The following is a 10,330-nucleotide window of genomic DNA, read 5'->3' on the forward strand; positions in this document are numbered from 1 at the left end:
CTTGCTGGCGAGGAAAGGGAGGTTTTATGCCGTACAGATGTATTCTTAGCCTCACGCTAACATTTCTCTTAATCACTAATTATTCTCTGCATCTCTTTTTTAGCTTTCTATGCTATTCGCAATCGGGATAACGTGGATCTTAGTGTGACAAAGATTGCCGACCCTGCACTCTGAAAACCCTCCAGGGAGGGTTCAGAAGCAGATTTACCAAGATCGGGTTACTACGCCTGACATTATAATCATAGATCGGCTCATTTTCCAGCATCCATCCTTACAGAATAGAATATATACCACATGGACCTCTCTTCTTTCTCTTTCTCATGCCTTTCTTTCACGACTGGCTACCAACCTCATACCCAAGTTCTTAACATCCACAGCCAGAAATCTTGCAAACATGCCTATCGTTGACGTCCTCATCATCGGTGCAGGTCCCGCCGGCCTATCTGCAGCCCTAGCTCTTGCCCGCCAGTTTCATACTGCTATTGTCTTCAACAGCTCTCTCTTCCGCAACGCGCGTTCAGTGCATATGCATACCATACCCACATGGGATCACAAAGACTCCGCTGCCTTTAGGGCCGCGACACGCAAGGAGATCTTGGAGCGGTACAACACCATCTCCTTCGAGGATCGCGAAATTGCAAAGGTCGAGAAGACGAGTGATGGCGACTTTGCAGCCACGGCTGTAGATGGGACTACTTTCACTGGCAGGAGAGTCTTGCTTGCTACTGGTGTCACTGATCTGCCGCTTGATATCAAGGGATATGCTGAGTGCTGGGGCCGATCCATGTTCGTTTCCTCCCCAATCTACCATGGTGAATGATACATTGATACTGACTCCTCCAGCTACCACTGCCTCTTCTGCCACGGTTACGAAGAAGGCGGAAAGCCCTCTGCTGGAGTCCTCGCACTTGGCGAAAACACCACTCCCGCAGCAGCCATTGCCTTCGCGCGCAGTGCCAAGCAGATGACCTCCAAGGCTGTCATCTACACTTCAAACAACCCTACCATGCAAACCGCAATCGCAGACCTCCTCGGCGAAAAGGATACTGCCATCACGATAGACAACCGGGAGATCGCTTCTCTCGCTCTTGGTCCCGAAGGTAGCGGCGTTACTATCACATTTGCGGACGGGAGCTCGGTTCAGGAGGCGTTCCTTGCGCACAAGCCGCCTACGAAGCTTAACGGCCCGTTTGCAGAGCAATTGGGCGTGGAGCTGGCGCCAAGTGGAGATATCAAAGTGACACCCCCGTATGGAGCTACCAGCGTCAGGGGGGTCTATGCCGCAGGGGACTGCGCGACCCCGATGAAGAATGTCATACAGGCGATGCATGTGGGGACGTTCGCAGCGGTGGGGATGGCGTTTGACCTGCAGGCGGAGGGGCTTAAAATGTAAATAGCTATCTATTTCTTAGCAAGACCTTTTGATTCATCAGCTACGACTGCGAAGTGTTTGGTCAGATTCTGAAGTAGAAGACGGAAGCGAGACCTGGTTGCAACAGATGAAGGAATAAAAACTTACACGAGACATACCAAATCTTATAGGGATTTAGTCGAAAGAGAGATGAGATAGAGTTGAGCTATCAACGTCGACTCAATTCCGTGGCACTGAGCCCCAGAGTATATCGCAAGTTTGACCGAATCTGGCCGAGAGCACCCAGACATTTCAGAATAGTAACTCAATTGCAAATTTACTTGCTTACGTATCTTGTAGCAACAGCTGCCTTGTGAATTCAACAGCAGATCACCATAGGACACCATGGCCGCGGACATGGACTCAGACGCGGTGCGATCTAGGTAGGGTACCCATAGCTTCATCAGCCAAAGCCAGATGATGTTACTAACCCCGCCTTAGACTTGAGGCTTTATGTCCTATCCTTGATCAAATTCAAGACAACACTCGATCAGCTTCCATCAGCATCGGCGTTCTTCATCACGGAGAAGTGGTCTTCACTCGAAGTCGCGGGTTCCGTGACGCGGAGTCACTAGCACCCGTTGATTCTGCGACGAATTATCTACTATGTTCACTCACGAAAGCTTTCACAGCTGCCTGTTGCGGCATCCTTGTCGATGAAGGAAAGTTGGAGTGGACAAAGTCGTTGCAGAGTTATATCCCGTTCCGCAGTATCGTGGATCCTGTTATCGGTGAAAGAGCGACCATGCAAGATGTGCTCTCACATAATACTGGGCTAGCACACATGGACCTTACGTGGCTAGGGGTAGAGTGTGGCTACATCCTTGATAAAGAGGATTTGCTTGGGGTTGTAAGCCATCTTCCTCCGGTCCATGACCTACGACGTGGCTTTCATTATAACAACTACATGTACGCTGTGGCTGGCTCAGTCATTGAGACACAGTCAGGTCGGCCGTGGTACGAGCTTTTGAGAGAGAGGATCTTGGAACCCCTTGCAATGCATCGAACTGTCACAAACCGAGCTAAGTTACCGGATGACAATGTTGCAGAACCCCATGTCGTCCTTGACGACTACTCACTACACAGGCAAAAGCCGGTTGACACAGCCGCTGATAACACTCTTATGGGACCGGCTGGAAGTGTCTGGTCTAATGTATCAGACATGATGAAGTGGGCAAAAGCTCTCCTCGACGGTATTCACGATGGGCCTTCAGTCCTCAAAGAGGTACCGACAATCGTATCACACAAGAGTTACATTACGACATCTTCTATCGGCGAGAATACACACGGCCTCGGGTTCGCTCGCGCCATGATTCCATCGACAGAGCTAGGAATGCTTTCTCTCAACGGTCCGCAAAGAGAACACATAATTGGTCAAACGTCAAGACCAAGGCTTGTTTTGTATCATAATGGCGATATGTCGGGATACCTGACAGCTTTCTACTTGTTTCCGGAGACGAAGTCTGCGATCGTGGCGTTGGGTAACTCTCATGGCTTGGGAGATGGACCGGACTGGTCTGCGCAAGCTATTGCACAAGCCATGTTTGACCTCCAGCCGCTGGTCGACTTTGACGAGGTATCTAAGCAGAGAGCGAAGATAGAGTATGAGAGATATACCCGTCTGGCGGCAGACTTTGAGTACTTTCGAAACCAGGAGAGAAGGGAAGAACACCAGTTAAATGTCAATCTCGAGGACTATGTCGGCAAGTATGTTAACACGGGGCTTAAAATGGCGCTGGATATCAGACATAGCACGGGTGAAAGCCTGACCTTGGTTGTCAATAATGTGCCGTCACAACACCATCAACTGACTCACTTTGCTGGAGGCAAGCTGGGATTTCTGCCCTCTTCACGTGAGGAGTTTGCTATTCGGGAATTCATCGATTGGTTCAAATGGGATCAATTCATTCTCAGCTTTCATCGTCATGAAGAGTTGGGGACAGTAAACGGAGTTTCCTGGGCTTTGCAAAACGGCATTAAGCCAATGTAATTTAAGAGAGTTTCCCTAGAGGAATAATGACTCCAAGCGCCGAACTATAATACCACCAAAATGATCGTATAACATAAAAGTTTGTGAAATCAGATAGCGCCTATAGGTCTAAAATACTAATAGGCAACACCGAGGCCGAGGTGGCAGTATGACTTCCCAGCTCAAAGGCCGTTGGACCCGAATCCGACTGAGGGAAAGAATTTCCTGCATAGAGCATGGCATATTGACAATTCCTTTGAAAAGGCCCGACAGGCACCGAGAAACCTGTATCTGCTGGGTATCGCTGAGTGATGTAGTAAGGCGACTGGCCCTCGTCATACCAGAGTAAATGGTTCGTAGGTAGAAGGCTATCGGCCGCGGGAAGAGCTACAACGGCAGGTGGTATCTGGTGCGGCATATGAAGAAGAGAATAGTCCGTCTGGACTAGCCGATCGAGCACAAAGAGACTCCAGTAAACGCAGCGCCTTTCCTCTTCCTCGTAGGGGATCAAGGCTTCCCGCTCGTCCTCAAGGTATTTCCCCGGGCCCACGTGTAGAATCAAAGCCATGGTGTTAGCATCTCCAATACTGACGTAGGCACGCCCAAGATCCTCGTGCGTATACTCGTAGAATGCGAGCAGGATAGAACACTGGATAAGCTCGATACTTGGACTATCAATGGCTCGCAGGACACTCAATATTTGCTTAGCAGACCGATAGACGGCCCTGTTCGTATTTTCTTCACCCTTGATAGCTGAATCATCGTTTTGGGAAAATAGCTGCATGCATACAACCAGAAGTGTAGTCGCAGGGTCCTGAAGCTCTTGGTCTGAAAAAGAGTCAGATCCGGTAATATTGGTCCGTAAAGCGAAGAGTTCCGGGTGGACTATAGTAAGGTAGGGATTAATAGTCTCCAAGTAATGCTGAACAGAGTGACTCGGAATGGCGTTTCGTGAAGAAAGCAGGCTCAAAATCATGGAGCTTGAAATATCGAGGAATGGCTTGAGCGTCCCTGGTATGTGCGGTGGAGATTTTGTGATATTCTCCGGTCTTAGGACAGTTGTGACTGAGGGGGTATAGACATAGTCATAACAGCATTTGTTCCTGAGCCTGGCCAGTTAGATAAACTCAGGCACTTCTCAAAGTCGGACAGATTTCTACATACCGTTTACAGCGCGAACAACCGGGCAACGATTTATCGCATTTCTTCTTGGTCCGTGTGCACTTTTCACAGGCTCTATCGGCCTTTCTCGGCCCTTCTGAAATTGCTGGGCTTGGTGAAAGTGATGTGAAGCGAGGTTTGATAGACCTGCATGAGGGACTCATGATGGCGTGTATGTGAAGGGTATGACTCCAGCTGTGAGGTCTGGTGAGTGTAATTGAAAAAGGTTCTTCTAGAGTTATAGTGTGAGATGTAGATCTTGGAGTAAATGCCATAAAGGGAGACAAAGAGTCTTGGTATGAACAAGAAGGGAAGAGTGCTAGGTATTTAACATTTATGTAAGATAGCTTCCTATTTTAACCTGAGTTTCAGGCTGCAAGCTAATTAACCGCTAGTTGGGGGGCGAAGTAGCAAGTCCCAGAGCGCAAAAACGACAGAAGATGGTTATTTTAAGACAAGAGGTTACACAATACGGAGTGAATCCCCCAGTTAATCTCATCATAACTGTGGCTTTGACTATACAAGCTGCCAAGTTACAGGGATGACGGCTTATGTTCCTTAGGGCTGCCAGAGTGGGAACTTTTTGGAGCCAGACGATTTCGGTTAGTGAGTCGCTATACGACATTGTCGGGGCAGGGGTTAGGTTTTCGACTGCATGAGTTAGTGCGGTATGCAACGGGATTATCCGTACTCGTTTTTTCGTTATCTGATTGCTTACGTTTTTTGAGGGCTTCTGAAAAGGTCTAGATGCTTGGGATGACAAGGGGGTTTCCTTGCTGAGTTGTCAAGACACCTTGTGTAACTGTGCTGTTTAATTATGCACACGTGAAGAGATTGTGTGGTAGGCTACTCCGTACTCCGTAGTAGGGTAGACTAGAGAATTGCAACTGGGGCCCCGCATTCGTGACATTCCTCGCCTCCACCCGCAAATGTCGGACCAGCCAAGTGCATTCGACAGTTCGCAACGGGCGCAACAAGCTCTTCCAGTTCCTCAAGCTGATATTCACGCCACTTGGCTGCGTTATTGAAACCTTCGCTTCGCAGGCACCTTGCCTGAAGGAAGAAAAGTAGTGTGCATCACGTGCTAAACTCTTTGGCCGTGGCATCATGCCCCCTGCGCCCATCATCAAAGCCCACCAATAGATCCATGTCACGACTCAAAACCAGACGATCTTTGTTTTTCAGCCGCCCCGCTTTGTGACGGTCTTGGGCCGTATCCCGACGCTCTCTAATTGTCGGTCGAACGAGCTAAATCCCGACGGTGAGTTTGCTACGGCGGTCTTGGAGCGATTCCCGACACTTGTCAGCCGTCGGGTTATACAGCCAAATCCCGACGTCGACCCCGCACACAGGGCAACCCTTACGGAATAGTTAGCATACAACCCCCGGAATTAGCTGGGAGTTAGGGGATGTCGACAAGAGAAACTAGTTGCTCTAGGGTGGGCAATTCACGATACGTAGGTTAGCGTATGGATCAAAGAATTCAGTTTGGTTCCTATTGTTTACTATCAGTGGGACTTTGTGATACGGCCCGAAAAGATAAATATGACCCCTTTATCGCTTTATATCATGCTCAGACGTCCCACCATCTCGCGTCTCGCGTCTCACCTCTCCGTGAACTTCCAGCACGACCGATCATTCGAAACGACACGACGAATATGTATACAAAAGATTCCAGCAACCCAGCACCGTGTACGCCGTTATCAATGCAAATATATACTTTCGAATCCAAATGCCATGTTATACCGCACCAGGCGATAGATCCCCTTCAGGCTCATCCAGCGGTAGATGGTGTTCCACCAGAAATCTCACCATCCACTTGTCGAACTTGTAGGTTTGCATTGCAGCGGGCCTCGTGCAAGTCTTTTGGAACAACTCGAGACGTTTTACCTGGAATCGTCAGAATTTAACCACCAACACAAGTCTTCGTACTAACCGAGTTCTGAATCGAAGGCCAGTACTTCTGAAGCGCATAGATCGTCTCATAGTTGGACTCCAGCTTGGCTCGGATATCAGCCGTGTCATCCTGCTGCCCGAAAATGAGCGTGTGCAGGAGTACCGCTGAAGAGGCAACAGTCATGTAGCCCACTCCTCCGAAAACCATCGCGCAGTTCGGAACTTGACGCGACAGTTTGACGAGTTGACTAATCGATCTGGCGTGATACTTGCAGAGCTCGGCGTACTCGACCGTCTTGGGTGTCTGCACCCGATTGAGGTCCAGAAACCTGAACAGCAGCAGCACGAAATGCTGGTGGTAGCCTGTATGTATGGCGAGGAACGGTCCCCCAAGACTCTTTGCACTGTGTGCATGAAGATTCTCCTCTGTCGCCTTCTTCTCCTCGGGAAGACCCGCTTCCCAGAGCTGTAGGCCTTCTGCTAGATCTGCGACGCGCTGCATCACGTAATCTTCAGAGATGCCCTCCTGATTCCACTGCTTATTCAAGTCTCGAATAGGCCCTAGCTGCTTTGCAAGCATGATGTTGTACGCCCAGAGCCCCAGGGTACGGGGGCGCGCAGGCGATGGCTCACCACTGCCTTGGTCAGCATCCAGGTGGTGAAAATAGTCTTCATCCATTGGTAGGGGAGTATCCTGATTAAAGTCGGGCATCGCACGACGGAGGTTGCGACCGACTGAACTCCAACGGTCAGCCATGAACAACGTCCACCATACCCTGCATTTTGTTTCACGTAGAACCTCAGAGTCCTCCGGATCCGGGCGATCCAAGCCAAGAATCTCGGCCATACGGATGCCAAGGGTAACAAACAGAGCCTCAGATTCTGGATTCTTTGAAGACGATGATAAGTTTGCGAGCAGCACGCAGGTCTGAATGTTCTCAAGACAAATGTTCTCCATATCAAGCTTCAGTAAGGTTTTAGACCTATCCATGAAAGCAGGTCCAAGGGATGCTATCTCAGGCTTATCATGGAAGCGACAGCCAAACGCCAGTATCGCTGACAGCAGCGCATCTCCCAGCGTATCTTCCCTCACAGCAGCCCGCAACGTGGGCAGATGGAAGAGTGTATGAGGCCTGTCAAGTATATAGTAAATATAATTCTCCACAAGTTCTTCAATGAGGTCATGCGAGAGAGAAGCCTGCGGGTTCAGATCCTCGACCGAGACACGCTGTGGCTGAGGAGAAGTACCTGGTGGCTGGACGAGCGAGCACTGATGATGCTGCTTCTTGGCACAGGCATCACAGGGGCCTTCAGGTTTCGTCCGGAAGCACTTTTTGCGCCGCCTTCTGCACCTGGTGCACGCTGTAGGGAGTTTCATAGTGCTGCCTTCGATTGGACCTCCGTGAGCTGCGATGAGAGGAGATCACGGGAAAAAAAAGAGGGGAAAGACAGTTGTGACATGCCAAGTTACTTAAGCAGCTGACTAACAATTCATCTGCATAGGAACTAGGTCGGAAATAGCAGCTAGAGGGCCTGTTTAACCTTGTCGGTGCAGATGCAGGGTCTGAGATGCATGGTCAGTACAACGGTATAGGGCGGCCGCTGCTAAACCCTTCTTGTCCAACTCGGACTCTACGTACCGATGGTGTCTAGACCTGGCCCTGATTGTGGATCCCCCGTCCCCGGAATATCTATAGATAAAATGCCAAACCTCAATCAACCGACGACCTTGCTCTTCTCAACTCACTCTACTTCACAACAAGCAGACGCCACTCGCCCAGCATGCTCTTCAACTCGAAGAAGGCGAACCTCTGGTTCTCATGCCTCATTCCTTGCACCTGTATGGCTGTCAATGGTTATGATTCCTCTACCTTCAACGCGGTGCAGGGATCAGTTCATTTCATGAACTACTTTAACAACCCCGTATGAGCTCCTCTCTTAACAACACCATCTATGTTTCGTTTATCTAAACTGTTCAATGACCAGTCTCCTTCCACTATCGGGTCGGTCAATACCGCCATGGCCGTAAGCAGCATCATTACAGGTAACCCCCCACCACTCTATGTCATCAGTTCGATGCTTACATTCTCCAGGCGTTTTCCTGTCTGCTCTGGTCTCAGACCGATTCGGTCGCAAATGGAGTATGTGGGCAGGCACGGTACTTGTCATCATCTCAACGTTTATTTCGACATTTACACCTCCCGTTATCGGCGGTTACATCGCTGGTCGTGCTATCACCGGTTTCGGCCAGGGACTGATGCTACCAGCTGGGCCGGTCTTCATCAACGAGATAGCCCCAGCCAAACTCCGGGGCACTATCATGAGTTTCTGGCAGCTCAACTTTGCTATAGGATCCTTTGTCGCGTATTGGATCAATTATGCGTGCTCCAAACATGCCGAGAGGCTCGGAGACTGGGACTGGAAGATTGTTATGTTCCTTCAGATTTTCTTTCCTGTCATCATCATTTCGGGGCTTTTCTTCTGTCCCGAGACTCCCAGATGGTACGTCTTTGCGAAATCCCAATGAGCCAGTATGCTCTTTTGAATGCGATGCTTATCAAGATGCAGGTATGTCCAAAATGACAGATTTGAAGAGGCATACAATACTCTCTTGCAAATCCGCGATGATCCAGATCTTATTGCCCAAGAAATGAAAGAAATACGACAGGCCATTGCCTTTGAGAAGAAAGAAACAAACAGCACTTGGACCCGATACAAGTTGCTCTGGACAGACAAGTCTGTGAGAAGGCGCATTCGTAAGTTCTTTTCAACCTGTTCATGCTCATTACCTAACTTCGCTAGTCCTCGCGGCTACGATGAACATTGGCCAACAACTTACCGGAAACAACTCCCTCGCGACATACTCCACCATCATTTACAAAAAGGTCTTTACTTCAAACAGCCAGATCCAACTTATCAACGCCTTGGCTGGAACGTTTAACATTCTCTTCACTCTCAATGCCACCTGGATGACCGATCTCGTGGGCCGAAGACCTCTCCTCCTCGTTGGTGTTGCGGGCCTGGCAGTCTGCATGTTCGCAGCCGCAGCCGTCGTCACCGAGACGCCAACTCTGGAGGATGGATCCAAGTCTTCCAGTGTAGGCATCGCGACTGTCTTCCTGATGTTTCTGTTTGCATTCTTCTTCAAGCCTTCCTGGGGTGCGACAGTGTGGATCTGGACTTCAGAGATCTTCTCTATGAACATTCGTGCGCAGGCCGTCGCTATGACTACTCAGTGCCAGAATATCGCAAGCATTATTCTCCGCAAGTATACCGTGTTTCACCGGCACTAAACCTATAACTAATAAATTGTGTAGAACAAATCTTTCCCATATTTCTTTCTGCCAAGGGATTGTAAGTTACCCGAAGTCTACCTATGAAATCTTAATGTAGTAACCTCTTTGACAGCTATGCTATGTACATGTTTGGTGCCATCAACATCCTACTCTTTGCGTTTGTTTGGTTCTGCATCCCAGAGACTAAAGGAGTGCCGCTGGAGCATATGGATGCACTGTTTGGTGGTGTAGATCACACAGAAGTGGGAGCTGCCATCGTCAGTGAGAAGACTGTCCATGATGAGATGGTTTCCGTCTATGCCGCAAAGACCCCAACGGTCCGTCAGGATAAGTATGACAGTGCTGTTTGAGGGAATGAATTACATGAGATTGAGACATAGCGGGGAAAGGGCTGCATAGGTTCTTAATAAACATAAAGGAGGAATTCAACCTATGCATTTTTATTATTTACGAATCCTTACTCTTTACTCCTTCAGTATCAATAATAGCCATGTATTTAAAGTATACCTAAAATCTGTTACTAAGATTGCAAGGACTTAAGAAGACTCAGAAGCAAATCCATTTTGTGAGTTAGGTCACCGATATCTGCCCTGAGCT

At 49.1% G+C, this 10,330-nt stretch overlaps 5 protein-coding genes across 5 annotated transcripts; 3 read left to right on the top strand and 2 right to left on the bottom strand.

Annotated features, from left to right (window-relative positions):
- Positions 1-394: 394 nt before the first annotated feature.
- FSUBG_12270 (uncharacterized protein) lies at positions 395-1,511 on the top strand (the record flags this gene model as incomplete). Its single annotated transcript, XM_036677042.1, has 3 exons — positions 395-786; positions 844-1,264; positions 1,413-1,511. The coding sequence occupies 3 exons, from the start codon at positions 395-397 to the stop codon at positions 1,509-1,511; spliced, it is 912 nt and encodes a 303-aa protein (XP_036532250.1).
- A 245-nt stretch (positions 1,512-1,756) lies between these two features.
- Positions 1,757-3,401, top strand: FSUBG_12271 (beta-lactamase transpeptidase; the record flags this gene model as incomplete). The annotated part of the gene is made up of 2 exons (XM_036677043.1): positions 1,757-1,794; positions 1,853-3,401. The coding sequence occupies 2 exons, from the start codon at positions 1,757-1,759 to the stop codon at positions 3,399-3,401; spliced, it is 1,587 nt and encodes a 528-aa protein (XP_036532251.1).
- Positions 3,402-3,501: 100 nt separating this feature from the next.
- Positions 3,502-4,356, bottom strand: FSUBG_12272 (uncharacterized protein; the record flags this gene model as incomplete). The annotated part of the gene is made up of 1 exon (XM_036677044.1): positions 3,502-4,356. The coding sequence occupies one exon, from the start codon at positions 4,354-4,356 to the stop codon at positions 3,502-3,504; it is 855 nt and encodes a 284-aa protein (XP_036532252.1).
- A 1,925-nt stretch (positions 4,357-6,281) lies between these two features.
- On the bottom strand, positions 6,282-7,815 carry FSUBG_12273 (uncharacterized protein; the record flags this gene model as incomplete). The annotated part of the gene is made up of 2 exons (XM_036677045.1): positions 6,282-6,431; positions 6,478-7,815. The coding sequence occupies 2 exons, from the start codon at positions 7,813-7,815 to the stop codon at positions 6,282-6,284; spliced, it is 1,488 nt and encodes a 495-aa protein (XP_036532253.1).
- Positions 7,816-8,219: 404 nt separating this feature from the next.
- Positions 8,220-10,083, top strand: FSUBG_12274 (HXT3-low-affinity hexose facilitator; the record flags this gene model as incomplete). The annotated part of the gene is made up of 7 exons (XM_036677046.1): positions 8,220-8,360; positions 8,424-8,481; positions 8,531-8,939; positions 9,006-9,193; positions 9,240-9,644; positions 9,755-9,791; positions 9,846-10,083. 7 exons carry the CDS (start codon positions 8,220-8,222, stop codon positions 10,081-10,083), a joined length of 1,476 nt encoding a protein of 491 aa, XP_036532254.1.
- Positions 10,084-10,330: the final 247 nt, after the last annotated feature.

The sequence above is a fragment of the Fusarium subglutinans genome (assembly GCF_013396075.1).
Source record: "Fusarium subglutinans strain NRRL 66333 chromosome Unknown NRRL66333_c0000259, whole genome shotgun sequence".
Classification (NCBI taxonomy): Eukaryota; Fungi; Ascomycota; class Sordariomycetes; order Hypocreales; family Nectriaceae; genus Fusarium; species Fusarium subglutinans.